At 36.1% G+C, this 16,799-nt stretch overlaps 1 protein-coding gene and 1 long non-coding RNA gene across 4 annotated transcripts in view; one reads left to right on the top strand and one right to left on the bottom strand.

The window, feature by feature from the left end:
• Positions 1 to 8,246, top strand: part of STRIT1 (small transmembrane regulator of ion transport 1) — a 38,131-nt gene extending 29,885 nt beyond the window's left edge. For both annotated transcript variants that reach the window (XM_058730285.1, XM_058730284.1), the window contains 3 exons: positions 5,206 to 5,405; positions 7,948 to 8,043; positions 8,143 to 8,246. In XM_058730285.1, the coding sequence (XP_058586268.1) occupies positions 5,393 to 5,405; positions 7,948 to 8,039 (105 nt within the window). In that variant the 5' untranslated portion in view covers positions 5,206 to 5,392 and the 3' untranslated portion in view covers positions 8,040 to 8,043; positions 8,143 to 8,246. The remainder of the gene's footprint in view (positions 1 to 5,205; positions 5,406 to 7,947; positions 8,044 to 8,142) is intronic.
• LOC131512058 (uncharacterized) overlaps positions 1 to 9,659 on the bottom strand; it is a 32,449-nt gene extending 22,790 nt beyond the window's left edge. Inside the window, exons 1-2 of one of the 2 annotated variants that reach the window (XR_009261900.1) lie at positions 9,571 to 9,659; positions 4,172 to 4,544 (exon numbers count right to left, since the gene is read on the bottom strand). This is a non-coding gene — a long non-coding RNA (uncharacterized LOC131512058). Of the gene's footprint in view, positions 1 to 4,171; positions 4,545 to 7,775; positions 7,947 to 9,570 lie in introns of those variants that run through there. The other variant, XR_009261901.1, reaches the window with a different exon arrangement.
• Positions 9,660 to 16,799: the final 7,140 nt, after the last annotated feature.

The raw sequence follows: 16,799 nt of genomic DNA, 5'->3' as shown, positions 1-16,799 counted from the left end.
TTGAGTATATCACAAAGTTGTGCAACCAGTACTGTTATCTGATTCCAGAACATTTTCATCACTCCCCAAGAAAACTCAATAGCCTTTAGCCATCACTCCCCATTCCCATCTCCCCCAGTCCAGAGCAACCATCAATCTACTTCCTGTCTCTATGGTTTCTCCTATTGTGGACATTTCATATAGACAGAATCATGCAATACAATATGACATTTTTACATACCATGATATTTTCAATGTTCAACCATGCTGTAGGATGTACCAAAACATGTTTTAATGGTTGACTATTACCCTGTGCACATTTAGCTTATCTATTCATCAGTTGATAGATATTTGGTTTGTGAGCCTTTTTGAGCCTTATGAATAATGCTTCCCTGAACTTCTGTATATAGTTTTTGTATACTTGTTTTCAATTCTTTTGGGTATACACCTAAGAATGGAATTGCTAGGTCATAAGGTAGTTCTATATCTAACATTTTGAGGAATTAAAAAACTGTTTTTTAGAGTGGCTGAACCATTTTACATTCCTACCAGCATTGTATGAGGGGTCTAATTTCTCTACATCTTTGTCAACCCTTGTTATTGTGGAACTTTTTATTTTAGCCATTTTGGTGGGGGTGAAGTGGTATCTTATTGTGGTTTTGATTTGCATTTCTCTAATGACTAATGATTTGAGTGTATTTTCATATGCTTATTGACTACTTATACATTTCCTTTGGATAAAAATCTATTTGAATGCTTTTCCCTTTTTAAACTGGGTTGTCTCTTTCTTGTTGAGTTGTAAGACTTTTTTTTTTTTTAATATATTCTGGATATTAAACCATTGTCAGATATATGATATGCAAATATTTTTTCCCATTCCATAGATTATCTTTTTTCTTCTCAGTGGTATTCTTTGATATACAAAAGTTTTAAATTTTGATGAGGCCAATTTATCTTTTTTTTTTTGATTGCTTGTACTTTATGTGTACTTTATGTATGTTTCTTTATCTAAGAAACTGTTGCCTGTTTACCCCTATGATTTCTTCTGATTTTACAGTTTTAGCTCTTACATTTAGGTCTTTGGTTCATTTTGGCTTAATTTTTGTATATGGTATGAGGTAGGAGTTCACTTTCATTCTTTTGTATGTAGAAGACTAGTTGTCCCAGCACCATTTGTTGAAAAGACTATTCTTTCCCTAATATACTGTCTTGGCACCTCAGTTGAAAATCAATTAACCACTAGTGAATGGATTTATTTCTGGATGTTCAATTCTATTCTATTCACCTGTATGTCTCTCCTTATGCCTGTACCACACATTATTGATTACTGTAGCTTTATAGTACATTTTCAAATCAGTAAGTGTGAGTCCCTTGTATTTCCTCTTTAAGATTGTTTTAATTATTCAGGGTCCTTTGCAATTCCATATGAATTCTAAGATTAGATTTTCCATTTCTGTAAAAAAGACCATTGGTATTTTGATAGGAATACAGTCACCCTGTAGATTGTTTTGAGTGGTACTGCCATCTTTAACAATATTGTTTCAATTCGTGAACACAGAATGCCTTTCTATTTATTTAGATTTTCTTTAATTTCCTTCAGCAAGGGTTTGTTAGTCTTTAGTTACAAGGCTTATACGTCTTTGATTAAATTTATTCTTTATTCTTAAGTATTTTATTCTTTTTGATGCTATTGTAATGTTATTTTTTAATTTAATTTTCAAACTGTTCATTGCTATTGTGTAGAAATACAATTGACTTTTGCATGTTGATCTTATATTTTACAATCTTGCTGAATTTGATTATTACTTCTAAAAGAGTTTTTTTGGGGGGTGGGTTTTTTGAGCTGGGGTGGCTCAGTTGGTTAAGCATCTGACTTCAGCTCAGGTCGTGATCTCACGGTTCACAACTTCAAGCCCCACATAGGGCTCTGTGCTGACAGCTCAGAGTCTGGAGCCTGCTTCTGGTTCTGTGTGTGTGTGTCTCTCTCTGCCCCTCCCCTTCTCATGCTCTCTCTCTCTCTCTCAAAAATAAATAAATACTAAAAATTTAAAAAAATAAGAGAGTTTTTTTGTGTGCAGAAGGGGCTCTTAAGGATTTCTTGGTATATGAGATCATGTTATATGCAAATGGAGATAGCTTAATTCTTCTTTTCTAATTTGGATGACTTTTTATCTCATCTTCTTGCCTAATTCTCCTGGCTACAACCTCCAGTACAGTATTGAATCAAAGTATAAGCATACTTGTTCTTGTTTTATTCATGAGATTGGTTGGGGGGGGGCATCCAGTCTTTTGCCATTAAATATGATGCTAGCTGTGAGTTTTTGTAGATTCCCTTTATGAGGTTGGGGAAGTTCGCTTTTATTACCAATTGGTTGGTTGGAGTCTGTCAAATGCTTTTCTGCATTTAGTGAGATGATCATGTGTTTTTGTTTTGTTTTTTGGGCTTTTAAAAAAATTTTATTAATATGGTGTATTATTACATGAATTGGTATTTGAATGTTGTCCTGACTTTGCATTCCTGGGTTAAATCCCACTTGGTCCTGGGATGTAATTCAGGATGTTGTATGTTGCTGGATTTAGTTTGTCAGTTTATTGTTGAGAATTTTTTACCTGTATTCATTAGAGAGATTGGCCTGTAGTTTTTTTCTTATAATATCTTTGGTTTGGGTATTGGAGTAATACTGGCCTTATAGAATGAGTTGGGAATGAGTTGGGAAGTCTTCCCTCCTCTTCTATAGTTTTTGAGGTATTGGTGTTAACTCTAAATGTTTGGTAGAATTCACCAGCGAAGATATCTGTTCCAGGGCTTTTTTTTTTTTTTTTTTAATTATTTTTTAAATGTTTATTTTTGAGAGGGAGAGAGAGAGAGACAGAGTGTGAGTGGAGGAGGGGCAGAGAGACAGGGAGACAAAATCTGAAGCAGGTTCCAGGCTGTGAGCTGTCAACACAGAGCCTGACTTAGGGCTGGAACTCACAAGTTGCGAGATCCTGACCTGAGCTGAAGTCTGATGCTTAACCATGCTTAACCGACTGAGCCACCGTGGTGCCTCTCAGGGCTTTTCTTTGCAAAACATTTTTTTTTATTATAACTTCAATTGCTTTACTTGTTATAAGTCTATTCAAATTTTCTTTCTTTTTGAATCAGTTTGGGTAAGCTAAGGTCTTAAGAGGAATTTGTCCATTTAATCTATCATGTGAAGACTTGTCTACTATAATTTCAGACACTAATGGTTAGAAAAAATTAGAAAAATGAAGAATTACGATTTATCTTGAATAAAGAGCCAAATATTTGACTTTTTTACCTTAAGTGCCCTGGAAGAATCTAATGTCACTTTGATAATAAGGGATTTGAGAACTCTTGAAGAAATTTTTATGCAAAGTAGAAATGTAAAACATTCCTAAATGGTATGCCCTAAGAGGAAGATTAGAAAATTGTCAAAAGAGGCCCTTGCATTTGTGAGTTCAAAGTGAATTCAGTCTATTAGTGAATAAAACATTTTTCCTGAATAAACATTATAATTATTTTTTAAAAGTTACTGATGGGATACCAAAGAAATGAGATTCTAGACTGAACTCTTTTCTGAGCTCTGGGCAATTCATGTTCATTGAATTAGTTCCCCGCCCCCCCCTCATTTTCTGTAGAAAACAAAAATAAATGATGAGTTATAAAGTAATTCTTCCTCAAAGTTCAAATTGGTAGCAATGTTAATGATAGTCAATTTTATATCAAAAAAGAAAGCTTAAGGTAATTTTAATGTAGAAATGTTTTCATACATTCTGTTTTTAACCACTTTAGGCAAATTGTTTTATACTAGTATATATGTATATTTGTTTTTTGGACGGTATGTCACTGTTTCTTTTTAGTATCTTTTTTTTTGGTCTTAAGATAGGGTATTCATTTGAATCTATTTAGTTTAAAAAATCAGTATTTAAGTGAGATTAATCACTTTTTCATTCTATCTCTGTTTATCTTGCCTCAATTAACCTTTTATCAATATATAATTATTTAGTATTAAACAAAATGGACTTTACCAGGGATTTTGTTACATAGATATTACAAGTCTCTCTTCTGCCTGGTATACCCAGGCATTTTTAAAAATACATTTAAAGTGTATATAGAGAAAGAGAGAGATGACAACTGTGCTTGAATGATATAACATAAACATATTGCATAATCATGTAATAAACTTACCAGATTGTTGGCTGCACAGTCTAATTATAGGCATATGACTTGAGGTAAAAAATCAATTCATCCTGAATTCATATATCACAAAGGATTCACTGTGGCTGAGGCGTCACTGCAAGTGGGAAAGTAGGAAAATGAGGCTTTTCAGGTACTCAATGAGGAGTTCAGATTTTTATTTTCTGGGAGATGGAGAACCATGGGTGGATTCTGGTGAGTGATGAGATGTGGTCATTTGAAGGGACACCTCCCTCTCGGAGCTCTGTGGAGGTAGACTTGGTCAGGCAACTCTTGTCTTTTCAAGAAGGACACCCTTAATCTCGTGGTGGACTTTTTGAGAAGTTGGTCACAGGGTCATTTTGCAAAACTTTTCCATCCAGACCTGAAAATTAAAGTTATTCCAGTGAGAATCTAGAGCACAGTCTAGGTCATATTACATAAACCAGGTTGGACTTTGAAAAATGGGATGTCCTATTTTTATACATTGCTAATAAAAACAAGCTTATGACTGCTCTCTGAAAATTCTAGGCAATACCCCAGCCTTTCGTTGTTTTAGTTTCTAGTACATTTATATTAAAATGTTCTGTTTTTAGAATGGTTCACAGTGAGGGGCACCACATAATTTACTTTATCTTTTGCATCCTGTAATGTAATAAATGTCTGTATTTCCACATAGCTTTTTCATCTCCTCTTTATGACCCCTCCACTGTGGAAAGGTATCACTATTCTCATTTTAAAATTCAAGAGGCTGATACTCAGTTAAGCAACTTGGCCTTCATTACAGAACTAGCAGAGTTGGAATTTGAAGCCAGGTCTTTCCGACTCCAAAGTGTTTTTTCCCCCAGTAGATTACCCTCTCTCCTTGATAGAACTTGTCTAATTGCAATGCCATTTTTCCTCTGTACACCCCCTTTCCTAAACATTTTCTCCATGTTGCCTGAAGGCATTGGGTGAATTAAAAATCTGCCCATCTCTGGGTTAGGATAACTCAACTTCTTTAATTGTTTAGCTTATGTAGCCCGTTGCTTCCTCCATGATAACAGGATAAAGAAGAGCCAGGGGAGATCTGTTCTCCAACACCTTACATCACTCTGCAGACAATTGGCAGTCAGGAGAGAGGCAGCTGCCACACTCTTCAGATATCTCTCTATTTAAAGTTCAAAGAGACGGTGCGTGACAACAACGAAGAGGTGAGCGTGGCCCTGACCAACCCACCCAGCAACAGGAAGAATGGCTGAAAAAGGTAAGATTTAAGGCATCAGACCCTCTTGGTAAGACAGGCCCAAGCTCCCTGGTTTATTTTATGTTCCCCAGTATTTAGTATTTCTCAGTTATTCTTAAGAATGTGGTATCTCTGCTAAATGGGCATTAATCATATATGTTAGCATGGCTACGAAAAAAGCCATTCAATGTACAATTTATGGATTATGTCTCTACGTTACATGTAGTTTCAAAGGATCAAACAAACAAAAGAGCTTAATTTGTTCATGCTTGTTTTGAAAGAGGTGGGAGTCAGTTATTCTCGAGTGTTATACAAGATTCGAGGTATTGTGGTGTGCTGGACCAGAATTGAGGACATTTGATTCTGTCCTCAATTCGTGGCTGTCCACAGATCAGCCATGTGAGTTTGGGGAAGCTCTGCTACCTCTCTGGGCCTGTTTTCTGCCTCTAACGTGAAAATAAATAAAATGGACTTAGTCATTTCTGATATGCTTCAGATCTGAATTTCTTATTTTCTGGTTTTAAAATGTGTGTTATATTTAAGAAGAATGATTGAGTCTACTATGACAGAAGGGGCTCAATATATATTGTATCCAAGAAATGCTTTTTTACACTACACTGTTTGCTCTTAATCTGGACAATGATCTCATGATATAGGCAGTATTGTCTTCCATTTCCATTTTACAGATAAGGAAACTGAGGCATAGCCGAGTATAGTCACTTGCCTGTGATCATAGAAAGTGGTGGCAGCAGATTCTGAATGCAAACAGTCTTGTTTCAGAGCACAGTGCCCTTAAGGATACTTCCAGGTATAACCTCTTGGGCATGCTCAGAATTGGACAGAGAGAAGCATTGTGAAATCACTCTTCATATTTAAAAAGAAGTTTTGTGCTTGTTTGTGCCATAATATAAGTGACCTATGCAAAGTATATTGTGCTCCTATATATTCCTATTTCAAAACAATGCTACAGATCATGGTAAAACTTAAAATATTCATGTTAAAAGAACACAAATGCAGGCATACTCTGAGTGTTGAAATGCAGTCAACTGTACTGTTTTACAATGAGTAGTAAATAATGAGATATATACTTTTAGGGCTTTATTGTATGTAAATTTTAGAATCGTACAAAAATATGCTTGTATAAGATATAAATGCTCAATTAGAATATTCGTATTAATTTTTAAGTTCTTTGAAACTGGGAAAAAAGTGAAATCGCATATATGAACAGTTCAAAAAAATCACTGCTATGTACTCCCACTGTAATGGCACCTTAATTCATAAAAAGGCTTTCATCCAAATGAGAGTAAAGGGCATATCACAATGTTCGCTTTATACTTAAAGCAATACCACAGGCAGGTAAAGAGAAAGGTTTTTCCATGAGTGGTTAATGCTTTGTTCAAGGTCAAAGCGAGATGGAGAAGCAAGGAAAACCCGTTGAATTTGTGAGAGTTAAAAGACATGCCAACATTCCTGGAAAGATAGATTTAAACTATTAAAATTCACTTTAACTGCACAAAGTTTGCTTTTATTAGAGGAGCTCCTAATTTTAGAAGTGTTTCTTTTCCTGATGATTTTAATAGTACTTAAAAAAAAACTTCACATTTTAAAATGATAGAAATGGTAACAGACACACAATTGCTGAGAATATGCGTTCTCTTTGTTAGCTGGTGGTACAAAACCTAATTGTGCTTTTCAGTTAAGAATATATCTGAGTCCTTAATGTGTGGACATTAATTCTATATGATGTCTTTTTGTGCTCTTTTTGAATCTTTTTGTGTGGTGTGCATGTACAATGAATATTTAAAAATGATAATTTTATAAATTGCTTTCTTCAGATTAGAGTTCAAAATAGACACAGGAGTAATCATTGTTCTAAATGTCTTTTATGTGTGTTGGATCAGTGTTGGTTGCTCTATTGAATATGTTAACCAAATAGAATCTCTTTTCTCTAGTTGAGAATGATCATATAAGGTATAATGCTTTTCTTTTCCTATGATACTTAGGATTAAAGTCAGCTATGAAGGCTAACAACAATTTTCAATAACTTTCCCTATATTATGATTATTTAGTTTAGGAGGAATTGCCTCAAAAGTCATTTTCGATTGTTTCTATGTAAACAGCTGTTCTCTGTGTTCTTGAACAAATGCAGGGATATGTTCTGTGTACCCTAGGCACACACACAGGAAGGTTAGAGTTTGCAAAGCTCTTGCACATGCACAGTATCATTTGATCCTCTCAACAACTCAGGGAGGTAGATATCACAAGTTTCATTTTCTCTACAAATAGGGAAGTTCAAGCTCAGAGTTGCCCAAGGTCGCGTAACTCTATAAGGAAAGCCTATCATTTGAACACAGGTCTTTCCTTTTAAATACCCAGCTGAGTCTCATGTACCCTTTGTAGAACAGAAGATAATAATCATGTCTGAGAGTGACTGAAGAGTGTATTTTTTTTTTCCTCTTGGTATTATCAGATTCCATTTATTCTCTCAAATAAATTCTCTATCTTCAGAAGATATGCCAAAATGACCTACCTACTCTGTTTTCTTTTCTTTATTTTTAAGCAGAATCTACACTATCACACCTTCTGGTCCCTATTCTTCTCTTGATTGGCTGGATTGTGGGCTGCATCATAATGGTTTATGTTGTCTTCTCTTAGAAAGGTAAAGTTTTCAATAATTGAATATGTTTATTCATAAAGACCATACGTTACTCCAGGAATGATCTTTTCTGTTTTACTAATGGAACATTTTATCATACAGGCAAGAAGACTTCAGATTGACTTCATTTAGAAGAATTAAGAAAAACATGAACATGACAGATTATTAAACATTTCTCATGTAAATAACTGCAATGTTTGACATCACTTTCTAACCTTGGATTTGTAAACTGTTACTTTGGTGTACATATGAATCTTTTCAGGAACTTTTAAAAATTCCAACTACAAATAAGAACTGTAAGAAATTATGGATGAATTTCTCTATAACCTGGGAATAGGAAAAACGTTCCAAACTTTGACTAAAAATGCATAACCAATAGGGAAAAGTTTGATAAATTACATTAAAAATTTTGGGGGGGTGCCCACTGAAAAAAAACCCTATAGAAAAAATGAGCTAGAGATGAATAGAGATCGTTGTTCACAGAAAATAAGCTGTAAATATAAACTTCCCCTTCCCCTCTTGCTCATGATAAAAGAAGTGTAATTAAAACCGCACTGGAGAACCATCGCTCACCTCGTAGCTGGGACAAAACAAAGATGTTTGACTTTATATATGTGGGGAATAAAACACGCTCATATACTGCCTTTAGAAATTAAAAATGGTACAGGATTTTTAGAGGTGTTTGACAGTCAATATCTATCAGAATTAAATATGTATTTAACTTCTGACTCAGCCATCCCTTTTCTGAGAATATTGCATTTCCCACAGATGCACACTGGTAAAACTGCAAAATGGCATCTGCACAGGCCTACTCATTAAGGCATAATTTGTTATAGCAAAAACCTGGAAACAAGCCAAGGGTCCATTAACAGGGGGCTGACTAAATAAACTGAGTTCTAGCTACATAATGTGTTAACTTGGACGTCTGTGAAAACGAATGAAGGGAGTCTCTATATACTGATGTGATGTCATCCCCAGGTCAAAGTGTTGAGTGAAAAAAGCCAGGTACAGAATTATGTATTCTACCTTTCTATAAAATGTAGGGGGCTGTATCAATATGCACATTCTTATTCAAGGGCTCAGTATTCTTTTCTCCAGCACTTTAAAACAGAAGGTAACATTTTAAAGGAGGAATAGAAATGAATTTTTCTATTTTTCTATGTTTCCACATCCAACCTGATCATTTTCTCAGAGAACAAAGAAAGCCTAGCACAGTAAAAAAGAACAAAAATTTTGGAAGTCAGATTGCTTTATCCTAACTTGGGAGTCCTTTGAATAGTTAATTAATCTCTCTAACCTCAGTTTTCTTAACTATAAAAGAAGGATAATAATATTCTCATGGGATTGTTTTGAGGACCACAATGTTTTCTAAACCTGCCTGATCTGAATTGACTGAGTCATTCGTTAAAAATACAGATTCTTGAGCTCCTTCTCTAAGAGTTTATTTTGGTAGGTCTGGAGAAAGCCTATTAAAAAAATCAATTCTCCAGGTGATTTTTATTATCATAGAAGTTTGGAAAACACACTTACAGTGTATGTGTATATGTAGGCATTCCTCCAGATACATATAGACATTGATCCACGACAGCTTACATTGGTAAGTCCCAGCCACGTTTTTGCTGCAGCAAAAAAAATTGCACTATATTATTATATATTATATTATATATTATATTATAATTACATTAAGTATAATGAGACATAGTACTATTTGTCCACTAATATTTTCACATATGTGAATTTTATTTTCTTTATTAAATTTAAGCCCTTTATTGGTGAATCCATTTCTTACCTTTTCAATGTATAGACTATAATTCAAATTAGACAACTACTAAATATGCACCAAAAGGTTAATTATTTTCCCCCTACAATATCCTTGAATACACAATGTTGATGTTCTAAGTTTGAACTTAAAAGATGTTGAAGCAATTTAAGCTGGATTGGAATTCTCAAAGAAGTGACTAGTGATCTGTGAATAATACATCTGAGTAGATGATTGCATACAGATCTTATAAGGCATAGAAGCTCATATGTTTTTAAATTTCCAAAATCTTCAGTGTACGTTCTGTCAAAGTGCAGTTATACCTATTTGAGAAGAGTATGATGGGTTAACTGTTTCTTGACACTTTTGACTGAATTAATGTCTAGCCTTACATCATCATAATACCCACCCTATGCCTCTCCCCTACCCCAAGACCTGTATTGATATTAGAGCTGAGAAATACTACTTTTCTAATACCTATTAGGACATAAAATATAAAAAAGTTTAAAGAAAGCTGTTTATCACTCTCTGTGTCTGGGAAAAGTGACAAATTCCACGGAGTCTTGAAATGTTTAAGGAAACTCCTCATGATCTACCAAGCTCAATAGAGCTGAGAAAATTCCCAAGGATAAGTCCTGGAGGAGAGATCCCTGTGCACAAACAGATATAAGGTTTTCAAGTAATATGCATCTATCGATCTTATAATAAAATAAACCTGAATTTCTCTATTTTTCTGAGGAAATTTCCTAGTTTTATTTATTATTTGTTTTACTTACTGTCCTTTATTTTTGCTTATTGCAGTTTCTCAGACATCCCCTTTCTCCTCTTCTTTCTTAGACAAGCACAGTAGTTCCACTTAAAACATAAATATACATTAGCCTGAGATTCCTTTAGAGGAAAGAAAGAAGAACATCAAAAGCAGAAGAATATTTTGAGTTGGTAATTTCCCTGAGAATGAGATGGATAAGGTGTTTTATTCTTCTCTCCTTTGAAAGTGATTTCCTGTTTTGCAAAGTGAGATGGGTATGCAATTTCTTATAAATCATCTGAACGAATCCTGAGTGGGCACAAAGTGGGTTTTTTTTTTTTTTTTTTGGAAGGACAGAAATATCCCAGGGCTTCAAATTTAGGCCATTATCGGAGATTTAAGACCATTTTCAGTAATTTCCCTGGGCTGGGCATACACGCCCTTATAAATTCAAAACTCCAAATGACACAAATATAGAGCTGATGAAGTTATTTTTAGAGCTTATGCCTATGACTATTAAAGGAAATAGGATATTGATTAGAATCTTGATGCTGAATGAAATAGGGTCATGGAGAGATTGTTTTGAGTTACAGGTTACCTGCTCTGTAAAATTGGTCCAGAAGTGGAGAGTAAATGGAAACAGGCTTAAAAAGTGGTTTGCATACTGATGTGCTTAAAGCCTCTAACCTGGCATCCTATTTGTTTTCTCTCATCTCTACCATGTGAAGATATACTCAGGATAGGATGTATTTGCATTTAGAAAATGCAATCCCCTAGTTTAATCGACACAGTGATCTCATCAGGATGTTATAGACATTGGGCATATTCCTCATTTATCTCGCTAAAGGTAGAAACTTGCTCTGGAGCCCATTGACATTAGATGGAGAGATTGCTTTGGACCTCTTCAAGCATATAGCCAGATCTGTCCAATTTTGTTTTTCCCTTCATTTTCTGCTCTTATCTTTATTTAATATTCTCTCTCACTCTCCTCCTATTTCCCTGTTGTATGGAATTGACACTTCTTTTCTGGTCTCAGTAGCCCATGGGGAGTAATGAAATCACCTTAATATCAGTAATTCTAACTTCCTTGGCTCTTGCACCCTCCTGCTGAGGAAGCCAGGAGGGTCTCATGTGACTCACATGGGCTTATGAATATGTCCCCTGCTCTAGTCACCACTTCTCCTCTCCAGGACCCAGCCGTGTCTCAGAGACACTGTGGGTGGTTTCCCATTTCCCCCATCTCTCCCATGGCAGCCCTCACTGGGCCTATATGTTGGTCTGTGAGCAAGTAGTTGTTTGTGGAGTTCTAAAGCAGTGCTGCCTAATGTTACATGTTCCTCAGGGCTTAATTAAATAGTTCTTTTAGTTTTCATTTTCAGCCTCCCCTCTGGCTCCCTAGGACATACATCCAGGGCAGAGCCAGACAGACTCAAGTGGCACCTGCCACACTGAATTCACTATCACTGGGTCAAGTTCCTCAAGCCTGGCTTCTTCAAGGAGTTCACCCAGGAGTCTCCTCAAAGTTACGCAAGCAGGCTTTAGTTTATTTGCCATATCAAGATACCAGACATGCTGAGAGCTGTTGGGATCTCACTGCCACTCGAGTAATGCATCTGGATTCTCAGAGTCTTGTGATACAAATAAGTAGGGTCGGTGATAATTTAAGACAAAATACTGGTCTCAACCTGCCAAACAGATTTAAAATGTCTTTTAATGTTTATTTATTTTTGACAGGGAGAGAGGGACAGAGAGTCAGAGAGGGAGATGCAGAATCTGAAGCAGGCTCCAGGCTCTGAGCTGTCAGCACAGAGCCCGACAAACTGCAAGACCATGACCTGAGCTGAAGTCATTTGCTCAAGTGACTGAGCCACCCAGGCACCCCCCACCAAACAGATTTAAAAACGAGTCGACTGATTAACCATTGGAAGAACATTATTTTAGAATTCAGTGTTATTAGACATTATCATTTTGGTAAGAGTTTATCTGAGCACCCTTACCTCCAAACACACACGCACGCACGCACACACACACACGCACACACATTCCCCACTAAATAAATGGCAGATCCTCTTTTTCAAACTGATGTATAGTTGACATATAATATTAGGTTCAGGTATACAACACAGTGATTCAACATTTATATTGATTACAAAATGTTCACCATGATGAGCGTAATAAACTCTTTCAATGTAGGATGTGTGACAATGTAGGATTCACTAGACATGACAGGAAGATGTCTCATGGATATATATCAAGTGAATAAGTGAATGAATGCCTGAACATTACCTTTAACCAAACAGCCTCATGAGATATATTAAGAGCGTGAAGCTCTTAGCACAGTGTCTAACACTTACTATGTGCCCAACTAATGTAAGATTATTTTAATCATTATTAATATCACAATTTTCCTTATTACATCTTATATACATTCTTATTTATTCCAGTGAACAACTCTGTGAAGTAGAAATTATCATTAACTCCATGCTGAAAATTAGCAAGCTGGAGTACAGAAATGTTGAGACTTGTTCATGATTATATAGTTAGTGATTGGTACAAACAATACTTGACCCCATGTCTTCTGATTTCAAATTACAAATTGTTTTCTACTATACTGTATGATCAAATTATAAGGCTCTTTTTTTTCTGAGAGAGAGAGAGTGCAAGTGGGATAGAGGAGCAGAGGTAGAGAGAGGGAGAATCTCAAGAAGGTTCCATGCTCCGCCAGGAGCCCGACGCAGGGCTCAATCCCACAGCCCTGGGAGTCATGACCTGAACTGAAATCAAGAGTCAGACGCTCAGCCAACTAAGCCACCCAGGTGCCCCTAAGATTCTTTTTGAACTATACTAGAAGATGCACCAAATTTCAGAGGAGGAAATCTCTACCCTATATTTAAAGAATTAGCAACTACATTTGTTCTAGGTGACATTTTATTTTCATGCTTCTTGGTCTCCACATTTGCGTCCCTTGGCACAACCTCCATTCTTTCTCTAACCTCCTTTTGGTTTTCCATTCAGTCCCTTTCTATGTAATATTGTCAAGTTCTTAGGTTTCTGTTGTCAGTCCTTTGACATTAAAGGATCTTTGTACCATAGAACTTAAGGCTCTTAACCAGGTATATCTGGGCTGCCTACTTTCATTTCTAGCTCTAAGCCAACTTTGCATGTTCTGTTCTGGAAAATAACTACTCTTGGCCCTAGCATATTCCACCCCTTTTCCAAACACCTAAATTTATATAACTGCCTCCTTCTAGACTTTAAATTTTGGCTCAAATGTGAGCCTCCTCCAAGAGGCAAAGGGGCATGGAACTTTAAAGCTTTCTCTGTATCTACAGATAGAGTGAGTTGAGCGTTTTCATGTTGTAAGTGCTGTAGCGATATTCACACAAGTGCTTGCAAGTAAACATGTAATCCCTAGATAGTAAGGGTTTTTAGATCCTTGCATAGTTCTAATAACAAAGACATATGAAGACTATCATTAAAAGAGACATCTGTAATAAAGGCCCTCTTCTCCTGACAACCTCAAACTATTCAGTAGTAAAAAGTTCAGATTTGCTTCATCTATCTTCAGTGCTGCTCACTTCCTCAGAAGTAACTGCTATTAGCAATTAAGTGGGTATCCATCCAAAATCATTGCAATGTGTTTACAAGATAGTTTACATGATAATGGTTGTAAAAGTGCTTTCTTATTCATTATCTCACTCGATTCTCATGAAAGGTAGGTGTATCCAGATGTGTGAAATAAGACTTAGGAAGTCTTTATTTGGGCAAAGTCCCACAGCTGGTCACCAGCTCAGCAGAACTTAACCCAGGGCTGTTGTATATAGTCTTTCTGCTATAACAGATGCCAACTTGCAGCGTGTGTATTTAAGATTGATGCAAATGGAGACAGCATTGAACTTGTACAGTAAATGACTTAGTCTTATTTATGGTGTGGCATGTATCTATATTGCTTACATTTTTATATTCCATTAGCCTATATCTTCATGTAGTTAAAGCACTGAACGGCTGCACTTGCTCTGAGATGCTCAAAAGTACCTCCCTTACCCCCTTCTTCTTCGCTAAGCCCGAGGCTGATGTATTCATTTTTCTACCAATCTTGATAGAGGTATACAGTGAAGTTGATATGGGATCTCTGAAAGTCCAACTGTCTGGTTACCTGGTGCATGTCTCTACAATGTGATGAGTTAAAATTTTTCCAGTTTAGACGGGGCACCTGGGTGACTCAGTTGGTTAAGCGTCTGACTCAATATCAGCTCAAGTCATGATCTGGAGGTTTAGGAGTCCAAGCCCTGTTGTCAGGCTCTGTGGTGACAGTGCAGAGCCTTCTTGGGATTCTCTCTCTCTTCCTGTCTTTCTGCTCCTCACCTCCTCTCAAAATAAATAAATAAATTTTAAAAATACTTAAAAAAAGTAAAAGTTTTCAAGTTAAGAGACATCGCTTCATAGTCCTGGGACTTAGCTATGATACAGAATACCCAGAAAAGTAATCCTTTATGCACCAAAAAAATAATAAAATTACCTAGCAATAAATTTAACAAAGGAGTGAAAAACTGTGCTCTGAAAACTCTAAGACATTGAAGAAAGAATGGTTATCGCAGCATTAACCATAACCAAGATATGGAAACAGTCCAAGTGTTCATTGATAGAGGAAGGGATGAAGAAGAGGTAGTATATACATAAAATGAAATGTTTTTCAGCCATGAGAAAGAATGGGGGCGCCTGGGTGGCTCAGTCTGTTAAGCATCCAACTTCACCTCAGGTCATGATCTCACGGTCTGTGAGTCTGTGAGTTTGAGCCCCGCGTCGGGCTATGTGCTGACAGCTCGGAGCCTAGAGCCTGCTTTGGACTCTGTGTCTCCCTCTCTCTCTGCCCCTCCCCTGTTCATTCTCTGCCTCTCTCTTCTCAAAAATAAACATTAAAAAAAAAAAAAAACAAGAAAGAATGAAATCTTGCCACTTGTAACAACATGGATAGAGCTAGATGGTATAATGCTAAGCAAAATACGTCAGAGAAAGACAAATACCGTATGATTTCACTCATACGGGCAAATTTAAGAAACAAAACAAATAAGCAAAGGAAAAAAAGAGAGAAAGACAAACCAAGAAACAGACTCTTAACTATAGAGAACAAACTGATAGGGATTAAGAAGTGTACTTGTGATGAGCACTGGGTGATGTATGGAACTGTTGAATCACTTTATTATACACCTGAAACTAATATAACACTGAATGTTAACTATACTGGAATTAAAATAAAACACTTTTTAAAAAGTAATTCTTTGGAAGACTTTTTAAAAAATCCATGTCTACATAAATTCAATTTAGAGAAAAGAGAAAAAATAAATCAGTGGCATTTTAGTGATGACTCCCATCCAGGAATCCAAAGAGGTTTAAAAACAGCAACAGCAGCAGCAACAGCTCATTACTCTTAGTAGCGTATCTACAGATAATGACAAGGAAACCTGTTGAGAAGAAAAGTGGCGTGGTGTATGAATACATCAGGTAATAGAAGCACAATAGAGTCCAAATAGAAAGCAGGGTGTTGTGACCCATTATCTCGAGGAAAGCAGGCCAGGGTCAAGTGTGGGGCAGAACTCAGTGTTATATTTTCAAACTATATTTGACTTTTCTTTGATATCACATTAAGAAATTTAGCTACTGAGAAGCATTTGAAATTCATTGTCTGAAGTAATTTTGCCTAACAGTTATCAACTGGAATTTAGGAGAAGGCCGTATTCCAGGTAGTGAAAGGATGTGCCCTTCTGATTAATCATCTCAGTCTAAAAAAATGGTAAAGAGAAAGTCCAACTCAATACTCAGCCTTGGAAAAATGGTTGGAATCCCACTTCCCTTGAGAAAGGTGGCTTATGAGTTGGTGACTATTTACAGAAGGACTTGAAGAACAGTGAAAATTTAAAGGCTCAGTAATCATCAATCATGTTGCAGTAAATTAGACTGATTTCCAGCAAAAGTACTTGATGTGTTGTGGTTTTTTTTTTTTTTTTCCCATGTCTGGCCCATCCATTGTTTGATAAAAGATTGTAATAGAGATCTGGTTAATTTTCTAGTAAATTGATAAAGTTTTTTTTAAACAACCAGAACAAAGACCTGTGTGGTATGAATCATCTGTGCACATAAGTGTCCAGAACCACATTGTCCTTCGTTGTCATAGAGGTAGAGACTGGTTTCTCTCAAGTCAATGTACTCTGTATTTTTAAAGCCCACCCCCCTTAGTTTTCCAACACGTCTTCC

The sequence above is a fragment of the Neofelis nebulosa genome, chromosome 5 (genome assembly GCF_028018385.1).
Source record: "Neofelis nebulosa isolate mNeoNeb1 chromosome 5, mNeoNeb1.pri, whole genome shotgun sequence".
Taxonomy (NCBI): Eukaryota; Metazoa; Chordata; class Mammalia; order Carnivora; family Felidae; genus Neofelis; species Neofelis nebulosa.
The sequence above is the reverse complement of the archived record's forward strand: the minus strand, read 5'-3'. Positions and strand labels throughout refer to the sequence as shown.